Source organism: Contarinia nasturtii, unplaced genomic scaffold (genome assembly GCF_009176525.2).
Source record: "Contarinia nasturtii isolate CC-2019 unplaced genomic scaffold, AAFC_CNas_1.1 Cnas_scaffold_1500, whole genome shotgun sequence".
NCBI classification, from domain to species: Eukaryota; Metazoa; Arthropoda; class Insecta; order Diptera; family Cecidomyiidae; genus Contarinia; species Contarinia nasturtii.
In genome coordinates, this window is record NW_022198836.1 from 1,342,463 (window position 1) to 1,366,421 (window position 23,959).

Sequence of the window (23,959 nt, forward strand, 5' to 3'; positions counted from 1 at the left end):
CATTTTTTTCCATTATAAATGTGTCATGCGTCGATGCATGACGAGCAAACAAAAAAAAAATGTAAAAAAAAACCAATTAAAATTCAGCAGTAAAAATTTCGATACTCACATATTTTTCATGACTGCAATAATAACCTTTCATAAAAATGTAAAAAGAAAAATGCTGTGCCAATTTATTGTTTTATATTTTTTTATTTTTTCGATTTTCAATTTTTCCATTTATATTAAGAATATTAAATTAGATTTGTGGTTTTATCGGTGTAAATGTGTTACGTTCGGTATTTAAGTGTAAATTGACTTTGCCCATGTTAGTAATTGTTACATGTCATTTTGCTCTGCGGTGTGAATTTGATGAACTTTTTTCTCTTGTTGTTGTGGCATTTTTCTTTTGTTTAATTGTAAATTGTGACACTACGATTGATGTGTGTATGTGTATGTGTGTTTGTTTAGGGGATGTTGCTATATGCGCTGGAATTTATTCTCATATTATATCTCTTATTATCGAATAAACCGTTTACCGTATTTTCCGTTGCTATTTCGGTTGCTATTATTTAATTGAAATGCATTTATGTCGGTGTTGTATGTATTTGTACAGTATCAAATGAGTCTGTATCGCTTTGTTCGATTTCGATTGTATGTTTGATTGATTCATTTCTTTTAATTACTTTTATAATTATCCATCTATATAATAATGTTCTATTTAGTCGGGTGAATAATAATTTTTGTATGTTCCATCATTTCTTTTTTTTTTATCTTCAAACGTTCATGTAATTATATTTTATCGTTTGTCGCTCTGACGATATACTTAACAGTTTCAATACATTATACATTGTAATTATATTTGTGTGAGAGTGTTTGTATCATATATTGATGTTTATCGATCGATTTTTGTAATTCGGTCTTGAGTTTTATTTTCCTGTATACATGTGTATTCGGATTTGATTTCATATTACGTTAATGATGATGAACAAAATTGAAATATTGAAAAAAAAAAAATCAATGACGAATAGAAATTGTATTCGGTTAAACTAATCAAACATTTCGAAACGCTGGTTATTGTATTGAATTTGTATAATTGACTCTCCATTGAGTATCAATTTACCATTAAATGTCATGGAAATTTGTTTCGTAAATTCGGCGATTAACAATTAAAATGGACATCATTTTGTCACCAGTCTAGACTTTATTCTCGTGTATCCATCCTTTCATTTTCTCTTTTCTCTTCAAACATAAATTCTAGCTCATTAAATACTTTACTTTACGTTACTGTACAATTTATACGTTTATCATCAATTTTTAATTAGGTATCACAGCCCGAAACATTTTTAATCCATTTTAATTACACAATAAAATGTTTGTTCTCCCATCGTTTTTGAGAAAAGAAAGAGTTTTTTCTTTAAACCGAATTTTGCTAACGGATTATGTTGCTCTTATCGATTATATGCTTATGAGTAAATTATTGTTAAAATTCGGTTAAAACTATAAAATATATTAAATGTGATTTTGTCTGTGATTTGTGACGGCTTTGTTTACAAAAGAACAAAATATTTTTTGCTCTTGCGTTTGTATTCAATCCAAATTAAAAATGGTTATTAAAAGTATGGAAAATGCATTAATTTGATTTGAAATACGTGCAGTTTGTGTGGAATTAAATCTAACGATAATATGATCTAACGGTACATTAAAAATTCGATCAAATTGAAAATTTGTGCGCTGTGCCAGTTTGAAGTGATTTTTTTTACTTTTTTAGTCAAATTTCACATGTTTATTGGCATTTAAGTTTTGTTATTACTACTGCGCATTTTATTAAATGAATGAAAAATAAGAATAAATGAAAACATATTAGATAAACATATATTTACAGCATCAACTTTGTTGATGCCTCCAAAAAATAGAACGTTAACAGTTTTTTTTCATTCTTGTTTTTTTTAAAGAAATTTGAATTTGGCATTTTTTAAACTATACGACGAAAGGCGAGACGGTTAGTTTGAAATTTAAAATTCCTTTAAAACGATAGTGTATTATGTCGAAACGCTGCTTCAAAACAAATGCAATTGGAATTAAATGTTTTTTTTTTCTAAACCTGTATGAGATAAATATTTGTTTCCTGTTTGTTCTGAAACATCACAATAACGAAAGCGGAAATATGTGTTTTGTTTAAACACAGATGCACAATAATTAACATTGAATACACATTTGGCGACTGAATTTTATCGCTAAGCTTACGTTAAGTGTTGCACATTTAAACATAGACTTTTTTTGCTATTTACTTAACAATTACTGTTTAAATGTACAATGTTCAGATGCTTTGTTATTCAAAAAGTTTGAACCGTTTAAATAAAAAGAATTGCAGCACAGTCTGAAACGGAAAATAAAATAAACAGCAATTAAAGCAAAGCCACTAAATCAAAATGTAATGCAGTTAATGGATTAAAATGGAAACATGAAACATGAAATGAGATTTTATTTAATGAATAAAAACGCAATTGAATCTAATAATTACCTTGTTAATAATCCTTTGGTATGTCAGCAGACAATATCTTACTGTGCTATTCGTGGTCAGATTAGGTGAGTTGATTGGCAAGCAACGAGAGTGTTGATTTACCTCAACTTCGCCGATTCCATAGAGCAAATTTCAGGCTCTTCTGAATGGAATCGGGGCTCTTCTCGTGTTTTATTTTGACGGTGCAGCTATTGTACATTGATGCTGCAGCAGCGTTGGAATGAACCGTGTGCTCGATGGCTGTAGATGGTGGATATTTAGCGGTCCGACAGCTGCCATAGATTGTTCCATTAGACGAAACCGTTCCCGTACAATTCGGTGCTGATGACCTGCGTAAAGATCGTGTGATTATCGACTTTTTCTTACGTAAACTTCCGATGTAGCTGCAGCTTGCTCCGCTGCTGCTACCGCTGAATCCGCTATCTTCACCGATAACGATTTCACCTACATTTAAATCATCTTTCAGGTCCAATGATGTCAGCTGCGTTCCCAGTGTATCAACAACACATGACTGCACGGTCGGTGCTCGTTTTATCATCAAAGGTGCTGGTTCTGGTGGTGGACTTGACGACATCAACAGTTCTTCAACGGACAAATTCAATTCTTCCAAAACACGGTAATGATTGTTTAAAATATGTTGAAACTCTTTTTTCGTACAGCCACGATCGTTGTTTAACGATTGTGCCGACGAAACAAGCCGACCATCTTTATCCTCAGAAACATCCTCGTAAATATTTTCATGCGTACCATATCGACTGTGATTTGCATGTCTATTGGCCGGAGATGTCCGTAGACTTCGTTCTTTACATTTCATGAGCAATGCACGCATTGAATTTGGCGGTGGCATTGATGATGGTCCGGCTATTTCTTCGGGCGTTGGTATATTTGAGTGACACATTATGGCGCCCGGTTCATAATACGCATATGCATAGTCCTGATGACTGTTGTGACTGTTATGACTTGTATGGCTCGTGCACGATGAGCTTTCTGATGCTGATGAAGGCGATACAATCGGTTGGAATCTTTCCATTGTCACAGCAATGTTATTTCGTGACCATCTCACTTGTGGGTCGTATGTTTTATGTCGCTTTTGTCGACCGGTGTCTTTGTAATATTTCGCACACGCTGTTTCATCATCCACACAAAATTCAATAGTATCCGGATCGTCAACAAATTGATGATGCGTTGGCATTTTTCGGCCGAGTGATTTGTGTGGTGTCGGCATGTCGCATGGAGGCGTCAAATCGGGGAATGTCGGAGATGACGAATCATAGTAATAACGACAATTTGCTCCTCCACACAGTGCATTTGCCAAGTCATCATGTCTCTGGTGGTGTTGTTGGTGGTGTTGTTGCTGTTGCTGTGTATGGTGATGGTGATTTTGTTTCGATTTAAAGTTTGTGTGTACTTGAACAATGTTGTTGTTGTTCATGGTACGTCGATGAGAGGTTGCCATTCTTTCCATGTTGATAATTTTCGTATACAATTCGGTACTTAATTCGGTTAATAAAGCCAAAAATTAATTGTTTTCGCTTATCTGAAAGCAGATAGAAAATAAAGGAATGACATTAATTAATTATGTGAATATGTGTGTTAAACTCTTGAGACTTGGCTCAAATAATAATTATGAATATAGACAGTACAAAAAACGAATCGAACTTTTTAAGGGTCATCATGAGATAATGGACGATTGATGTCACATGACATTTGTTGTTTCTCTCTCTCTCTCTCTCTCTCTCTCTCTCTCTCTCTCTCTCTCGTTTTTTACGTAAAAATCTACACTATATGTACGTCATAAATCATCAACGAAATGCGTGTGAAGGATGACAAAAGAGAGCAGAAGAGAAACAAGAGTGAAACCTACAATTCATTTTAATTAAATTTTCAGGCTTGTTTCGTATGTCCGACAGATTTTCTGATTCTTCTACAGTATGTAGATGTAGATTGTTGTCGCGTTGTTGTTTTTGTCAACAATTTGAATGTAGAATGCCGTCATATACTTTCTCATATTCATTTTATCGATATGCATGCCGACGGCTCTACAATGTATTTTATCTTGTGTATATGTCATGCAATGAAGAACAAACGGACGGACGGACGAATAAAAGCGAGAAAAATGTCAACACAGCTCGATGATGTGGGTATGAAGTTATGAAGTATGAAGACTATACAATAATATTGACTTTTCACCACTTTTCTTATAGAGCTCGTTGTTGGCTATTTGAAGCAATGCAACGAAGAATGATTGTTACCAGACACTTGAAACTTTCATAAATTAATAATAAAACTAGTGAGTTAATTAATTTGCTTTTGCTTCGACTTGCGGCTCAATTACTGTGCTCGATTTCAATGGACATTATTTTGTTTGTCGTCTTGTTGACGCTTTCAATGCGACCATAAATTCAGATTTAATTGAGAATAAAAAGAGTTTATTACAAAAAACTCATATGATTACGCCGTGATTGGAGAAATACATTGAATAACGGTAATGCATTTATACATACAATCGACGCAACTGTTTGAATGAGTTTTTTTTTTGGTTTTCCAAAAAAATCAAATTGATTATACGACTTTTTCTCTTTCTTGTCAAGCCGAAATCTGCACATTTTTCTAAATGGTTGCTGGTTAACTGTATCAAATGAACGTTTTTTTTCTTGTGATTGTTCCATTAGTTGGATTGCTCATCATTTAGAAACCGTGTGACGAAAATAGCGCGAAATGTGTTGAAGCCAGAAATAAAATATTCATTTTTCTCGTCGCATCAAAAGCAGACGATCATTTGGTTGATGAGTGGGGCAAACAAGCAAAAAGACATCGTCAAATTTTTTTGATAAATGACTGCTTGATGTGAACAGTTGAGTAATAAATTCCAACCGAAACGAAAGCCAAATGGAAACAATGAGCCCAAATTGCATGTGTCGGCACGTTGATACCGCATTTCGGGCGGTTATTCGTTTGAGCTGTTGTTGTATGATGCTGTCGCCGTTGGTGCCGCTACCGACGCTGTTGCTGTTCATGTCGGCTGCATCACTTGTACAACTAATAACAAACCATTTGAAATTCAATTAATAATAATTATTCCATTCAACATAACTGAGAAACGAGAATGTAATTCATATTAGTTGCTGTTGTACACGACAGATTCATTTGGTCGTGCAGTTTCTTCTGTATAAATATTAAGTGGAGCGTGTTCGTTATACGCCCCAAGACGCATTCACATTGTCATAGTTTTGAGGAAACTTGTGATGCGTGTGCGTTGTGCCTTTCATTTGAAATTCAAATGATTACACGAATTTGTGTGACAAAAACGAAATAGATCGCTCTCATTCTAGTCAACTGTGTATTGTGGAAATGTTTGATAAATATAATCGGAATGTGGAATCACCAATGGCACCGGCATCGGCAATGGCAATGGCAATGGCAATGGCATTGGGTAAAAGAAGACGATGAAAAATGACTGGCGTTAACGGTGACAAGGAGATGCCTTTCACAAACTTTTCTTGTTTTCGGATGGCAACAAATTGACCATTTTCGCTCAACGAAAATGAAAAGTCTTTATTTTGAATGAGATCTATACGTTTGCAGTGATTTTGATTAAATGCCAGTCTGACACTAATTTTAAATGAGTTTTCGTTTTGGTTGGAAAATTCAATTGGTTTGAATGGAGAAAAACGGTTATCAAATAAACGACGGTGAGATAAGTAAATGGCCGCAAGCATGTATAAATCTGACTGAATGGCAATGAGGCAATGAATGAGATAAAATGCCATGCAAATCTCAAATGATAAAGCGAGAAAAGCGCATCAAACCGAAACAAATTCATACAAATTTGATGGCATTTCATTTTAATGAATCCATTCGGTTCGGTTTAGTACGAAAGTAACATTTTATCGCTAAATTTAATCTTGATTAAATTCCTTCGAATTCGATTGAGTAATGTGTTACAATCGCTTTCGTGCTGGTAGCTGGTACCCAGTTATATTGACGACATGGTAAAAAGAGAAGAAAAAAAACTCAGCCTAGATCCAATGCCAAGCGAACACATTGCGAAGCAACATAAATCATTTACTACATCTTCAGAAAACAGTAAAATCTTTTTCTTTTTTAGAGGGCACAACAGATATTTCACGATTCAATCCAATTTTCATAAGTTCATAAGGTCGCCGAGAGGAACGTTAAACAACGCATTTCCATACAATGTTTTATCTCCTCGTCTCCATATCAATCAACGTCTCCGATTTTTGCGTAACGCATTTGCAAAATACCAATTTCATTTTATTTGGTTCAGTGAATTGTCTAATCCATCGATGTTGTTTGTTTGAACCTTCACAAAGTTTCACTTTGGATAATTATCTAAAGCTTGTCCCAAGCATTCAAATATATTTTTATTTTATTTTGTACGAAATCACGAAATCAATTTTACTTTTCGTGCCTTTTTCGCATCAGCCAAATGTATTAACAATTCAACCAAAATGAATCAGGTCCTAAGTCATTGTCCACGTATAAGTGCCATGTGCCCGTTTATTGCGTATTGTTTTCTCGTCAATATGTAAACGAATGAGATTCATATGATAGGAAAGACGGTTGCTCAGCATATTTTGTGTAACTATTGTGGCTTTTTGCAAGTTGTTATTCACGAAAAACTGAAATCTAATCTGTTTGGTCATTCTGTTCATCCACTATTGGATTTTTGATATCAACCGAAACCGTAAGAGCCAATGCAATTAGCCATAAATAAGTCGCCAAGGAGATGATACTTGAATACCATTTTCTCGTTTGCAATGCAACACGCTGATCTGGCACAAATTCTCACAATTTTACTGTGAAAAAAATGACATCATTTTGTATTTTCATTTTGTCCACATGTTTTCACTCCCATTTACATCAGTCTCTGTGTCTACGATTTCGAGATGGCAAACGTGTTTGTTCGGACAAATATGTGCTAAAAATGAAAAATAAAACTCATACAATGACACACAGCCAAGAATATCAAATGTACAAATCTCTTCTTAGCACATATAAGTGTGTTGTTATGTTGCCATGCTTTTCTCACTGATTTGTTTTGATCACATACCAAACATGAAATTTCATGCAGACAATGGCCATTCGTTCGTATCATATTTTCATCTAATTTCTGTGGAAACTTGATAATCAACCAAATTCACATACTCGTATTCGTAAAATGCGAGTTAAAATTGTGTATTTTTCATATTTGGCTGCGAATCTATGTAAGCGAATGCTTCCTAGAAGCAAAAAGAATGTGCCGTTGAGTTGTTAATGTTAATTAAATAGAAACGCTTAGATTACCATCGCTTTTGACGCTCAATGTGCCAGCATGACTGCACGATTTATTTTGAAATGTAACGGTTTTCGTTGATCTGACAAAAGTTCTTTGAAATATTCGCGTAATAAGAAACTAATTGCAGCAGAAGATACATTTTTCTATCGCGTTTTTTTTTCTGTTTTGCAGAAATATGTGTGTTTGCATTTCAACGAAATGAAATCATTATATGAAGTCAAGGATATCTGATAACCGATTTCATAGAGTTGAACCGAAATGTCTGACGAAAGAGTTGTCGCATTTCGAGCGAGAAAATGTCATGGACTCGCTGTTTTTTTTTCTTCATTTCATTCTCAGCGTCGGTAAATTAAAAAGGAAATAAAATGACGCAAATAACGCAACCAAATGACTTTATTTATTTTTGTGACCATATTCATTAAAGAATTCGTTTCAAAACGATGTGTGTGGTTTGAGTTTTTTGCAAACATTTCACCATAAAATACTTAATTAACAGATTTTTTTATATAGTGTAAAATTCGTCAAAGAGCCGCATAGCATAGTCATTTTATGGTCTTCGACCGCTCGTCTTGTGTGTTCGAAACTTGTGATTTTCAAATGTGAACCGTTTGGCGCTTGGCGTAAATTAATACAAATTACCAAATGATATCAATCAGCTGTAAGTCAAACGCAGCAAAATGATGGCGTGCCAAGTGACACGATTATTCTTAGAATTTCTTTGATGCACTTACATGTCGCACCATGCGTACAAAAGAAAATATTATCCCAACAAAATGAAGATTAACTTGAGCCGAGTACTAATTTCTCAATTTTTTTATTTACTTGAAATGTCGATGTCAGGCCAGATGATTGAAGTCATCTGGTTTTGATATTTACGCTTTTTCTTCATACAACATCTAGATTTTGTCCAAATTTTATCGCATTTCTTTTCATACACTCAACATTGTGTGCTAAGCAAAAATGAAAGCATTAAATCGTTCAAATTGACCGAAAAACTCGGAACCATACTATTATCAAGCACATTAAGACCGGTGTAATGAACGGGATGATATAGAAATGCATAAAGTGAGAGCTGCTCCTACGACCAAAAAAATTGATGAACAAATGGATTTTTTGAGATGCTGATCTTTTTTTATTCGATGAAGAGCTAAAGAAAACGAAGAAAAAAAAAAGTGAAAGAACAAATAAAGTGAAGAACAAACACATGATAATTAATCATTTTCTGTTGTGTTTATTTTTTTGTGTGCTTTGAATGTGTGTGGTAGACTCGCGCGCACTCGCGACGAATAACGGGAAATATAATACGCGACGCTTATTCGAAATGTTTTTCATCTTTGTTGACTGTTGGTGCCAGGCATTCTTCCCTTCGTGTTAATTTTGAAGTTTTTTTTAGAAAGTGTGCGTAACAACAACAGCAACAACAACTTGTTTCATGTTTGTCATTTTCATACCGCCTCCGCTACATTGTTCGGTGATTTTTTTTCACTCGTGCGCACACGTATTGACTCATTGTTGAGTTTATGGTTGATTTGTCTCATATTTAACAAACAAAACGACATAAATCGATTGCATTTAATTTGAATATAAGAAGCGTACGGCACAATTATTGGGTAAAAGGCGAGCGAAAATATTAATATGTCTCAACTTGGTCTCTTTTCTTGATTGTTCTTTAATTATACAATTTCAATGTAAAAAAAAAAACAAGTTGCTCAACGAGTTGGAATGTGCGAACAAGTAACAAACAAATAAAATTAAAGGCACGCTTGAAACGTGGGCACATTGAAGTTACCCATCATAGAACCGATATAATCCATAATGTGATTTGACATGTGTACATGTGCACGTGTAAAAAACAAACGACCATTTCTCTGTTGTTGATGAATTAAAGGAATTTGGTGCGTGGTTGCCATTTCAATAATTCAAACATATAATATTTTAGCTCGAATAAACCATAGAACACAAAAAAATATCTCTTATTTCAATTAAAATAAGAAGTTCGATGTTTTCATCGATTAAAATTCAATTTGTTTAATTGTTTGCAGCTTGGGTTATTACGAATACAAATAATTGAAGTAGCAATTCACAGTTAATAGTCTGTATTGACTGTAAAAAACTTGAAAGTCAAAAACGGTAATGAACATTTCAAAATGCTTCACTACAACATCGGATGCATTTAAAACTGCGCTAATAAATGATAAAAACAGCATGTCTCTGCTGGTTTGAAGTATGTTTGCTGCAAGCATGCGAATTTCGAAAGAACTTGAGTAAACGATACAGTAAAAATCAACTGACATTTTCGCTAATTGGACGCGAAATATAAACAAAACCTTAACCACATTATTAATAAAAGCACAGTGATGGCAGTCGATTCGAAGTTAAAATCAAAACAGCTCACAAATTATAAACACGAGATAATAGAACAAAGACGAAATACGACGACGGGAGCAAATAAAATTGCATCTCCGTTTGAGAAAAAAAAACATATCAGTTTGGGCATTCAAGTTAATTGAAATGAATCGCAATGGAAACAACTTTAAATGTGTTGCTAGTTAGTTGGTTTTTCTTTTGAATTTGAATTTCAGTCTATGATCAACAAATACAACAAAACAACATGACTCAAGTGGAGAAAAAACAACGAATATTCAATTCAATGCAAGCAAATTGAAATAAATGAGGCACGATGGGCAATTAAACAGTTTTTTTTTTGTTTCAAAAACAGAGAGCGTATCGAGCAAATGCAAAAGTTGTCAGACTATTTTATTTAGCTAGTCCTTTATGCGTAAAGTAAATGTGAAGCTGATTCCTTACACAGTGATACAGGCACACGGGCGCCACTAGGTGGTCTACTTAAATTGGATTTCAAATAATAATTCATTCCCATAATTTGCATATTACAAGGCAAGCAATGTTGTTCAGAATGTTCGATACGATACAAAACACATGCAGCTATAGATTTTCTTTTCGTCGCTTTTAAATAGTCACTTTGCACATGCTGTTATTCATCTTGTGTGACTATTTCATTATTAACCAATTTCGATTTTCATACCCATGCCACATTGGCAAATCGATTCGTTCGTTGTACCGTAAACAAACTCTCCCGCTCGTACGGGCCAATGATTCCAAAAGGAGACGAAGATCAAACGAATTGCAAAAGGAATGGAAAACGTGTGAGAGTAAATTGGCAATTTTGTGATTGTATTTTGGCCATGATACAACACGAAACCTTCCAATCGGACTTTGTGGTTCAAATAGATACATTCAATGGTTGGCTTTGCGAGACAACATAGAAAGCATACACGACTCGCACAGAGCCAATGCAAAGCAATTAAAAGCGTATTTATTGTGTAATCAAATCGATAAGCACTCATTTGCTTCATGTATCTTCACAACGTATATTTCTTTTGCCGCTGTGATTCTCGGCGATTTGCATTTGCATTTATTACAACCAAGTTATACATAATTGTTGTCAGAGTCATCATCGTGTATTGACGCACAAAAAAAACACAAATTATGATGTAACGAAAAAATTAATGGCCATTGCTGTTGTTCGAGGGCAAATGGAAATTTAATTAAATGTGGGGACGCTTTGGCGATATACCGATAATGATGTTTTTGATTCGGTGTACAATTCAAATGACTCTGCTGACATTTAACAACAGAGATTCGTGGAACAATTGTTGATATGGCAATAGCTGCGAGCTGCTTGATTGACGACAACTGTTGAAATCACGTGCACCATCACATCGTATAATTCGCCATTCGTTTAAATCGAAACTTATTTGATTGTTGAATTCAATTCGCTTTGAATTTGCATTATTTCTAGCATCAACACGCCATTTGATTGCAGTAACGACAGAAGCGAAAAAAAATACCACAGTCAAACAAAGAATATGTGACGTCTACACTCCTTAAATGCTGAGACTTGCAAAATCGTCCGAAAGGCAAAATACCTGTGCTCGTTTTGTTCAAAGAAGAAAACAAGGTGACATGGTTCAGCTGCTTGACTTGCTAATTTTTGCAACGCTCCTTTATTTATTGAATGGCGTACGCTGGATGGTATACAACTCTCAGTACATGATTCCCACCAGTATTGAAGGCAAGCAATGCCACGAATTCAGTGATGGAATTTACACGATTTTTGTGCGTTCGTTTTTTCTCAATTCAATCGATTTGAGTTGCGACATTCATTTTCTTAACTTATCCCTAGATGTACCAGATAGAAATGTCGTCGTTTTTTTTTTCTCAATTCAAGTCGATTTCATTGGGGAAAAAATTTAGCCGTAAATTTGGTTCAAAATAATTTTTTTCTTGATAAAAGAAAAAAAAGAGAACGGAACGGACCACAGAGAATTCTTTGCATGCACAAACAGTTTCATTTATCTTTATCTCAAATTTTTACATCTTTTTTTTTATTTCTATCTTTCTCTCTCCATATTCAAATGAACATTTAAATTATTGTTTCCGGTTTTTGTTCCCTTTCATACCATTGTACTTCTTAGCGTTCAAATATTTTGGTATTCTTTTTTATCCAAACACGCATTCACGCATTTCTTTGTTTTGTCGATTCGCAGATGATACGTTTGAGTCGTTTTCTTTGTACTTTTCTTTTTATTTGTGTGTGTGTCTCGTTTCTCCATATTTCTTCCGAGACCGAAAGATAAAAAAGTTGTCTTTGATCTGTGAAACGCACATTCTTATCTGGCACTTGGCTATTGGCTATAATGTTGAGGCACAAACATAATCACATACACCCAACAACACAAATAAATCGTTGCCAACAATATAATGGGGGACATTGTTGTGGAAAGGAAATGCTTAATTTTCAAACGGTAAATGACTTCTGCATCGATAACCGTACAAATATACAACGTACACACACACACACACATATCCATCTTTATCGGTTCTCAATCAAAGTCAAAGAATCAGTTCAATTTTATGTGCTTCAAATTAGTATATATAAATGTTCCCCTAAAATTGAGCCAGCTCTTTAATGATTCAGTGAATATATCAAAAGAAAAAGCGTAACAAAACGTTACCGATTTGCAAGGAAGTATGCGTGAGTCGTTAGGTTCGTAAGTCGGGTCGCATTTATTCGGGTGCGTTGATTTCCAATTCGCCATAGCAAAATGACACAAATTAATTTGACGGCAATCGATGCACTCGTTTCGACACTATGCACGGATATGCGTCTTATATCCGATATGAATGTAAGGTTGACCGATTGCTTATATCGTACGATGAGCAGTGGCCTTTGCCTTGCATGAACTCGCTCATGAGAACCATTTCAAAATAAGAGACATTGACAACGACGAAGATTTTTTTTTATATTTTGTTTTTGAAGTTATTACTCGCCATAGCCTTAGCATTAGATTAATCCGTGTATTCATTTCTGACTTTTGCTTTATACATCTTGTCATCGACTTAACGCATTCAATTCGTGAACATAGCAAAGTCTAAGCCACTTGACAGCACACTGATTTCATGCCCTTGCCTGTGTTCAGTGCATTGCTTGAACGTAATCTATCCATTCAATTTGGTCTTGATTTCAATAGTGTCCAGCTTGGGTTACATATCACGTGAACGCAAATAAGAATAAGAATGTGAAGCGAAATAATAAAAATTGTCACATAATATTTGGTTAGTCTTGCGTAAATGCATTGTGTGTGTGCATATTCATTAAAAATTATCGGACGGTTTGTGTGTGTGTGTTGCTGTTGTGGTTGCAATGTCGCAGCCTTTATCAAATAAAAAAAGGAAAAAAACAGCCATAATGCTGTAATCATAATATAATTCTCCTCACATCGAGTGTTGTTTAAAATGAAGACCTATTAGTTCCAATATATTGAGTTTTACTTATTTGTGTCGTGTTTTATTTCGTTCTTTTGAGATGTTTCCCCCTTAGTTGGCGGCTCTTTGAAATTTTACCGACAGCCGAACCATGGCTTCGACGATTCTTTTCTTTCTCCGACAATAAGCAATGTCTTTGCTTCGTTCGCACAATAAAATGAATTAAGATAACGAACCACGAAACACGAAAAAGAAGAAGAATAAGAAGGAGGAAAAAAACGGTCTAGCTGAAGTTGAAAGGTGAGAAGAGCGCATTTATCGAATCGAGTGGAGTCGAAGCAAAAGACAAATGAAATTATAACAATAGATCTTGACGAATATGAAACCAGTGGGAATTCTTGATTTATGATTTCAAGATAAACTCAAGATTGAAAGTTTGTCAAAAGATTTTAGATTGTCTCACCAAAATGGCACTAAGCGATTCCGTCACTAATACTATAGGCACGTTTGATTCGTTATGTGCCTATCTATAAACATTACAAAGTGTAGATTGTGGTGTTGGGCCCATGAAACTTTTTTGTTTTGTTTGTCATTTACTCTCCCCCATCGGCAATATTTTACCCATCAAAAATATCGAATTTCGATTTGGCGTCTGGTGATGAATGCGTAAACGTGATTCGTTTGCAATCGACCGCGTTCGATGGTAAAAAAAATTCATTATTATTGGCTATTATGCGCAAAAAAATCAATATTCAATTTCACAATAGCACAATGAATTTTGGAATGATATACATTTATTTCACGGTTCGTATGGTCGGGGCTTTTTTTTTTGAAAATACAAAATAATCAAATTCGACACGCGTATTCAAAATTAAGATCAAATTAATGAGCGCCGAACACACATAAAGTATATAATAAATTATAAACGATTGAACATTTTTGAGATTTTTCCTTTGCGCCACTTCGGCATTCTACGGTTTAATTTGTTGATGCTGTTATAATTGCTATAAAATATTGGAGTGTTGGCAGAAATTAAGCAAAACAAAGCATCTTTTAAATTTACAATGGTATACACAATATTTTTAGAATAATTTTAGAGAGCAGTGAGAAGATAGATTTCGACCGTACCATTCACATAGAGAAAATGAGTAGGGGCAATTCGGAGCGGTCTATTTTTCTTCATTTTCTGTGTAGTTATATCGAACATAAACATCCGGATGTGGACGATGACGCTTTTGAACAAATTAAAAAAATCTAACCACAAAAAACACGATTTTCACACAAATAACTCAAGAATAGAAAAGTTTTTTTTTCTTTTTTTTTGATTGCACAAGTGTATCGTGTCACAACCAAACAGCGCTCAATTTAGCCGAAACCATTTATTTTAATTGTTTATTTTGTCTGTTTTTTTTAGTTTTTTCCCCCATTTGGTGAGTGCGTTTGTGAATGCGATGAGTGTGTGCATTTGGCACCCAAGCATAAACACATGCTCATCCAACGCAACAAACAATGACTAGTCTTTGATTGTAATCAGTAGCCGTAAATAGATAATACCAAGAAGTCACTAATTAATAAAATTGAAAATAAAAAAAGAGAGATGAAAAACAAAGCGAGAACGCTTCGACGAAGTGAAACATAGTGTGCGTGTCTGCTGCTTGCGCGTTTACTATTTACTTCAACATTAAACCGTGTGAGCATTGATTTGAAAACGATGGTTCATTGTTGATAATAAAAGTGCGCAGATTTTTGTTTTTTTAATCCGTTGATTTGCTTAATTTTCTCTGGCAGCGGCAGTTACTTTCCATCATCACTATTTTAGCTCGTTCACGTGGAATAAATGGTTGTCAAGCATTAATTCTACTTTATCATACACAAAATCTTTGAATTACGGCCGCGGTTCTTTTCATTTTTTCTTCTTCCAGTGGTGTGCATGTGTTCGTGTTCAGTGTTTTTACCGACGGTTCAATTTAGTCGGTGGCAAAATGATTTCATAATTGCTTTAGTTACGGTCAGAATATCAAAGTTCGTTATTCTCTTTTTGCTCGGTTAAATTTCCATGGATGACCGCGACAATGAAGTTGCCACTGAGTATTTCTTGAGAGCGCCTCGCACATTTATAATCCAGAAAAATTCTGTGCAAACTCCGTACATTGAACAAAATGAAAAATTGCAAACGCATATAGGTGCTTTGCTCGCCAATTTTAACGACTGAATGATTCGATTGCTGATGCTTGAAATAACTATCGATATTCAATGTGAAACGTTGGCCAATCTCTTATTTTTATCGTTGAACGCAAAGCGAACGAACAATTTACAGTTATGTGTAACTGAATGTGTACGCTGTACGTGCGTTTGTGTGTGTGTATGCGCGCACATAGAGAAAGGATACCTAATTCAGTTCAAGCGTATGAAACGCACATTACCTAGAATAAAACAGTTGATTAAACATTTATCCGTAGCAAATCAATGGTGAATGAATTCTCAAATGATTCGAAATGCAAGTAGCCACTAATGCTAATGAATTTAAATTTTCACACTCATTCACATCGTTTACGTTTCGGTCATGGAACTTTCATTAAGTGAACATCATACCATCGAAAACAAAATAAAAACAAAGTCTGCACGTGAATGGATGATGTTGTAATTGATTTGACGCATACAATATAATGTCGTGAGTAAAGCATCCCTTTGTGTTGAAAATCCGATCCACATCCATGCGAATCCGTAACGATAACATTTTTGTGCACATTCGAATGAATTTAAATGGATTCATTTGTAGTGGAAGAAGAGTCAAAACTTGTGTTTCATTTGACATGAAGGTCGTTTACAGTCATCGTCCCGATATGAAGCCGAAAGCTATGATTGAAATTACAGTTTCTTTTTTTATGCCACATTTAGTGTACTAATATCTCATATTCGTTGACAGTTTTATGCCTACACTGCGATTGTTAATTCATTTGATGTTCGGTTGGATTTCTTTGCATTGCGCCCAAGGCATTCATTTGTATTTATCAAAAAAACAGATACAAGCTTCGAAACGATGCGACCGAAAAAGCAGAGAACGAACAAAAGTGAACTGTGTAAGACGGTGTGTTACATCCACTTGCGAAATGATAAATCGAATGAAAAACACATCGAATCGAGCAGTCTTGATATCACGGGCGCCTTCTGTACAATGTACACGAATCGAATATAATCTTTGAGGCGAAATACAAGTATATGTTCGTGCATTCATTTTTAGCGTTATTAATGTCAAAATGATCTAGTGAAATTAATAATTGTTTCTCTTCTTCATTTTATTTGTATCGCCATGGTAGTGTTGCTGAGCGCACGCGTGTATCATGTATAAAAAATGCTAAACATGAAATCATTTTTCGTTTTTTTTTGCTTTCGTTGTGGCGGCGGTGTGATGTTAAATGTATTTCATATGATGCTCGTGATTTATGATCATTTGATGTTTGTCTCACTGCTTTTTATAATACACTTATGCGTGCTGCTCCACCATTGCTTCGTCACAAATACTTGCGCTTGCTGTTTCTTCAAAATGTTTCTTGTGGCGACAAATAGTGGATGCATAAGAATAGACATTAGTATAAAGTCAAACGTCGGCAAGCAATTACAATATTAAAAGAGTCTAACCAAGGAATTTTATGCTAAGCAAATGTTTGGTCTGAAAATACGGTCGACGATGATGTGCGAAACAAAAGCCGGTTTTAGTCTCAACATGCCATGTAATATTCATAAAGACACCAAAGCAGAATTTGCTATAACGCAAACAAGACAAAATCTTTTTTTAAAACAAAAAGTGCCATTTTATTGCCAATAATAATTCTTACTTCGTACTTGCTTAACTGTGAGCAACGAAGCAGTATATCTCATCGCACAGCGACTTCGTTGTACGCGCGTAAAAATGATCCATTTTGACATTTGGGATATATGTATATATATATTTTTACGTATACTTTTGCAGTTCCAAGGTACTTTTTGCGTAGCACAGATTGGTGACAGTTGGCGAGGTTTTCACAGCTGAAAGCGACACATCGTCTTCAAAATTATAGCTAAAAGCGCGTTTATTTTTGCTGTTTGACTGGATACTGAAAACACATGCATTGCAATGAATGCAACCAACGGCAAACATACAAATAAACTCTTCAAAAAAATATGACACAACTTTTCTGGTATTTTTGGATGGTTTCGTTCATGTTTCACAGTCACAACATGATCAACGTTTATCGTGTTCAATTGTACACTCTACGCCATTCGTTTCTCACCATTTCTGCTTATTTTTTCGCATTGTATGCGTTTTGTTTTTTTTCTCGCTTTGTTGCTTACAAATAATCGTTTTGCAAGTGGTATTCGCGAATGAACTAATACAACATGTTCAGTTGAGTCCGACTTGGCTTCAGCTATAATACTCCAGAAAATGTGTTTCTATCTCTCTCTCTCTCTCGTTATTTTTTTCGCGTGCTTCCCGATTATATTTATGATAACTGAAACGGCGCGACACATTTTGCCACAGCTTGAGAACAAACCGCAAGATGACAAGAGAATAAATGTACAAAAAATAAAAACAATACGATGAAGCAAAGGAAGATGTTCTAGATAAACTATTCGCCGACTCATGTTTTTGGCGTTTGGTTTGTTTTTGAAATATCATATTCTTGAATTGTGCAACAATATGCATCCATGCCTGTGTGCTACTGCTGTGCACCATTCATAGGGTGTCAATGTGTTTCATTTATTCATAGTGTTTTAATAAAATGTTACTTTGTTCTTAAGCCGAGCGAACGAATAAATCTAATGGTCTGTACAATATGGAGATAATGTCACATTGTGTAGAAATGCATAGAGTTCACCGCTTGATTCTCACTGTAAACTCGCAAAACAATTATTCATTTTCCGTCGCCCGTTGCAACAAAAACCAATTTAATCAGAAATATAAGAATTGTAAAGAGAAAAGTTAGACAATGCATTATGAATATATTAGCAAAAATATTCTGAAAAATTGTACAAATGCTTGGGCTCAAGTACACATAATGGTTCTGGCAGCGGAAACGAATGTATATACCTAAAAAGCAAAAAAAAAAGAAGACTGAGCGAAAAGAGAGAAAACTTCGGTGTAAAATGACATTTTCGCTTTTACATGAACTCGCGTGTAGAATCTCAACATCATCTCATGTTTGCGTCATATGCGAAAAATCATACACCCGTAATGCAATTATGTGGTTCTATTATTATTATTATTAGTATGCTTGGCGACAGCGGCAACGACAATAGTAAAAAAAACTGAGCACAGTTGCATATGTTTTCGTGGAGAAATCCAATTTCATTTGCCATAACGTGTATTCCCCGTAAGTCGTTGAGGCTGTATGTTTATTTTTTGCTGTTTTGAAAACAAATGTAAACCTCTTAAAAATTGCGATATGTTACAGCGCGCACTTTGGTCTGCATATATGTGTAGAGTATTTCTGTATTGGTATATGTGTATGTCAAGAGTACAAACGTTCGTTTGTTTAAGAAAGAAAAATGATTCAAAGTGCAATGAAACAAACAAAAAAAAAACGACAGAAAAAGCAACAACTATCGGTGGATTTGAATGTGTTGTGGATGGAATTCATTAAAGTCAGCAGCAACAAATGAAGTAAAAATCAAGATTTATGTACTTTTATAATTAAATTCATTCGACTCGCGCGACTATTTTTCGTTATTTTCAAATGAAATGCAACTATTTCCCCTCGATTCACTTGATCATTGTGTTTGGTGGCTGCCTTGGCATTTGCATTTGCATTTTGATTGTTTCATCTTTTGCACCATTCTCCTTCACACAATATCCGTTCGTATGGTTAGTTTTTTGTTTCGCTCAATCAGCACATTTAGCGCTAAAAACAAATCTAACGGTAATTTCTCTCCCATTCACATTTCAGAATTATTATCAGTTGGTTTGTGGCGATAAATTGTCAGGTAGCGAGTGCATTTCTTCAAAAATGATCGTTTAATGGTTGTATCACGATTGCAGATTGCATGTCAAATATTTACTCGTCGCTAACGGTAAATTAATATTAATCATTGGTTGACCCCGTTTAGGTGTTTGGGAATATGTTTGAATGACATGAAGTGCTGAAGCGATTCAATGCTGCACACGATCAGCACGTACAAAGATTAGTATATATGAAATATATCATTGGGATTGGGTTTGCATTCGTAATTAGCGAAAAAAAGAAAACATTTCCCCCCAGAAGCATAGATGGCGAAGAGCAAAATCAAATGGTTCGAAGAAAAAGCAAACAAATTACTTCGGGACGAGATGGCAGTGAAAAATATATGTTGATTCTTTTTTTTTGTTTTTGAAAGATCACAATTTCAATACAATGCACACGGCGTTTTACGTCTTCCATTCGTGCTGGCTTGTGCATTCAATGGCATGCAAGCGTTATACTCGAACTCAGGCTTATATTAATTAGTCGTCGGTCAAGCGGAATAATGTAACCGTTTTCTTTTCGAATGTAATTGTCATCTGGGCATGTTTAGATCGCGCATGGATTTTAACTTGCCTTTTAAATACAACTGCTTTAACAAACGGTGTGTGTATTTATCTGTGGCCGTTTTCTAATTTATTATCTTTTTCCCAGTTTCGTTACCGTACATTACTTTAGCACATTTCGTTCTCTGTTCTATTGTTTGTAATTTGTGCTAACGGGGTTCTCACTAAGTTTTTCGCATTTGACTTTTCAAAATGTTCGCTTCGCATCACAAAATTTGAGTTTCTGCGAATTAAAAACAATTTAACCTTCCTCTGGATTAACAATATTCATGTGCACCTCGGTCTTTTCTTCAGAACATCCTCGCCATTGTTGGAGTCATGATTATGTAAATCATTTGTTTTGGTACAATTTTCGTTATCGATGTACACATATTTGGAAAAACAATGTTTTGTGTGCTATTCACTCCCTTCGTTTGCGATGCGCATTCATTGTTGCACATTTGAATATACGTTGTCCGCAATGAAGAGTGAAATTCAGAGAAGGCAAGGCGCATTTGACTGTTATTTTTATTATTATTCAAAGCATTACTTATGCAGTGAAAACAGTTTCAAATCTTGTTCCTTTTCATATGGTAAATATGGTTAATTTGTTCGTATTTACATCATTGCTCTTTGAATTGCTGTATGCTTTAAATCGTCTTCGTCACTGTCAATAGTTACGCGCTTTTTTGGGCTCGGTCAATTCTCTTTCAATCCGACTTAATGTTCTTTTTCAGTCGCGCAGAGTATGTCTTTGGAAAAGCGTTCATGTTTAATGATTCATATTATTCCGTTTGCAACAAATAACATAACATGTCTGATGAATTTCAAAGTAATCACACCGAAGGTGGAACAGTCCAAAATAATGAATAGACGAAACATGTAGCATTTGATATTTGGATTCGAGTGAAATGAGAGAACAATAGAGACGAAACATGAAAACAACTTGAAAATGACAAGAGAAAAACATGTAAATCATTTTGATGCTTATGATTTTGGCGTGTGTGTTTCTTTGTTGTTGTTGTCTTGTTCGTGTTTGCTTTGTTCAAATCTTAGTTTGTAATGCAGAAGACGACTGGAGCATTGTTATTAAAAATACAAGAGGGACTCGATTTTACTAAGCCTATGAAAATTAAATAATGCAGACAAACAAAATCAATTCAATTGTAAATTTTATATATTTATAATAGGTTTTCTTTTCCCTCTTCTAGAGCATCTTTAAAGAAGATAAACCGTGCCCATTCTAATAAATTTGACTATTCTCATGTTGTTAAGTTGTAGGTGATTGTGTATTTTAAATGTTTTTCAATTTATTCGAAAATTTATGAGTAAAAAATCGTGATTAATGACCAAACATTTAACAAACTGGCCATGACACTCGGACCATATTTAATCAGACAAATTTTGATTTGTTTACATTAAAAATCAATTGACTATGTATTATCGAAAATAGTAAAATATTTCTTAAAAGATATTCTATTAGAAAGTTATCAAACTTACTTTATCCAGTAGCTGGTTATGTGGTCAAAGGTGATGAATATTGCAAGAGTTGTTATGGCTTATATTTAGTGATTTCAAAATGCCGGAAATCCATAAGACCAAAACTGAAAATAAAGAAGAACATTTATAATGATATTTTTGTGGTTTTTATGTAGGGTCAAATTTAATCTAGCGACAGTGTCAATCGAGATAGTCGTTATGTCGACACAACACTGTGTTTATTTTGAAATATAAAAACTAAAATTACTTCGTTGATTTCCCTAGTTGAAATGGAAATAAATATTTAAATCAGTTAACAAGCCCATCGTGGCTCAATTACTTGGATTGCAAGACAAATGGTCACAAAGTATGTAAAATGAATGTGGAAGCAAAACACATTAATAGATATGTATTCCAAAGTGGAACACAGTATTTCGATTCTTTTTGACGAAACGACAATTTTCTTTCTCTTCTTTTCATTTTTTGTAATGCAATCGTAGAAAGAGTCACGTGTCAAATCGATGCAGCGGCGAAAACTTTAATAGAATTGAGTGTATGAGAGATGACAAATGTACTGAATTTGATTAAGAAGCTCGGCTTGTGGTCGCATTTCACGCTTTCTTCATTGGCATTCACATTATGCCATATATATGTGTGTTTGCTTTTGAAACCAGATTTCTTTTTATACGACAAACAAATGCAAGCGCATTGTCGACCGTATGTACAATGTATGTGCATTTATTTGAATAAATGTTTTCAATAGGTTCTTTTCGATTGCCCACCTCGGCCGACAACCGAAAAAAAGAATCAAATGAGAAAAGTAAATCAGAGTTTTGGAAACCACATATTGTGCTACCAACATGAAACATTACATTTTACTGTAAGAAAAACCGAATAACGATTCATTGTCGCTTGAAGAGATCGAGAGAGAAAGAGAGAAAATCTTTTCAATATCGGTTTCTTTAGCGGCTGTCTTTTTGTCGACTAAATTTTTTTTTGTTCTGTCTTCCTCAATAACACGTGTTCCATGCAATCGCCAATGTTTGGCATTTGACTTTTGGTCACTTTATATGCAAACCGGGTAATGCAAATGGCGGCGATCTCTTTGTGTTGATGATATAAGCCGATGTCTTCACTTTGATATTCAAAGTTTATTGATGTGTCGTGCCGAATTGTGTCTGGCTTCCGATGCAGATAGAATAACGTCACAAAAAAATCCAATAACGCAACATGTTCTATGCAAATACCCCAAAGAGAACTTTTGATACAGATTTGCACTCTAGCGCAAGATACGAAAATCAAAATTTGCTATGCACAAGATGAAAAACTTGAATCATTACACATGCAAAAAGTGTGTTTGCGTCAATTGTTTTTCATCATTGTAATATTGGGGTATATACCAAAAGGGGGCCATATGCTACACAACATTCGATGTGAAATTTATGGCTGACTCTGTTCGGAATGCAACAAACAAAAGAAGAAAAAAAAGTATTCTCGGAGCGCATAACATTGGCAGATGTATGGTAAGCGCGTCGCATATGCCATATTCTGTAGCTGACAAAGTTTCAAAGTGAAGCGGCTAGAATAACATTGATGCGATTACATTCCATGTGGTGGAGCATTTGACTTTTTTTGCACAACTCTGCAATTGAATTCAAGAGCGGAAAAAATATTTGCACATGTTTGGAAATTCAAAAACTTATTTTTGTTGCAATATAACATTCACATTACGAATGATTCAAAGAAATATATTATTATTATTATTTTGAGGGAGGCCAACATAAATTCAAAATGGTATTTTGATTGTTTGATTTTCCACCTCAATACATTGATCGATCGAAACTAATTACATACGTTTTGAATAAAACCACACAGTCTGATCTAGTTCCTACCGACATAAAATCACTCAGGAAGAAATACAAATAGAGTTGAAATCGATAAATAATTGAGAAATATATTCGACTAAAAGCCATATGTGCTCTACCATACAACCAAAACGCTTGAGCCATACGATTTTCAATCGCATAAAATATAATCCTCTTCCTGCTTGGTTGAAAGAGTTTTTCGCCTCTTCGATTCATACCCTGCAGCAATAAGCAACTATTCAATGTAATGATTTCCACAATTTTGTGTATCGATTGTGCGAGTAATTTTCATTCCAACAGCCGTAATCAATTTACGATTTCAACAAAAAAAACTGAAAACCAGAATGCCTGCTCGGCTCACATAATAAGACGCAATCGTTCGATCGGCAATTATTTATCAACAGAAATAATCACAATAATCATAAAATTTCATTGGGTATTAACGTACACATATATAATAAAATAATAATCGGTAGTAATAGGTGCATTTGACATGGTTAAGA

The 23,959-nt window shown here is 34.6% G+C and overlaps 1 protein-coding gene across 3 annotated transcripts in view; it reads right to left on the reverse strand.

Moving 5' to 3' along the window:
* Nucleotides 1-741: 741 nt before the first annotated feature.
* LOC116346373 overlaps nucleotides 742-23,959 on the reverse strand; it is an 82,692-nt gene continuing 59,474 nt past the window's right edge. For 2 of the 3 annotated variants that reach the window (XM_031776387.1, XM_031776386.1), the window contains 3 exons: nucleotides 21,613-21,716; nucleotides 2,504-4,040; nucleotides 742-2,359 (listed from right to left, as the gene is read on the reverse strand). In XM_031776387.1, the coding sequence (XP_031632247.1) occupies nucleotides 2,607-3,968 (1,362 nt within the window). In that variant the 5' untranslated portion in view covers nucleotides 3,969-4,040; nucleotides 21,613-21,716 and the 3' untranslated portion in view covers nucleotides 742-2,359; nucleotides 2,504-2,606. Of the gene's footprint in view, nucleotides 2,360-2,503; nucleotides 4,041-21,612; nucleotides 21,717-23,959 lie in introns of those variants that run through there. The other variant, XM_031776388.1, reaches the window with a different exon arrangement.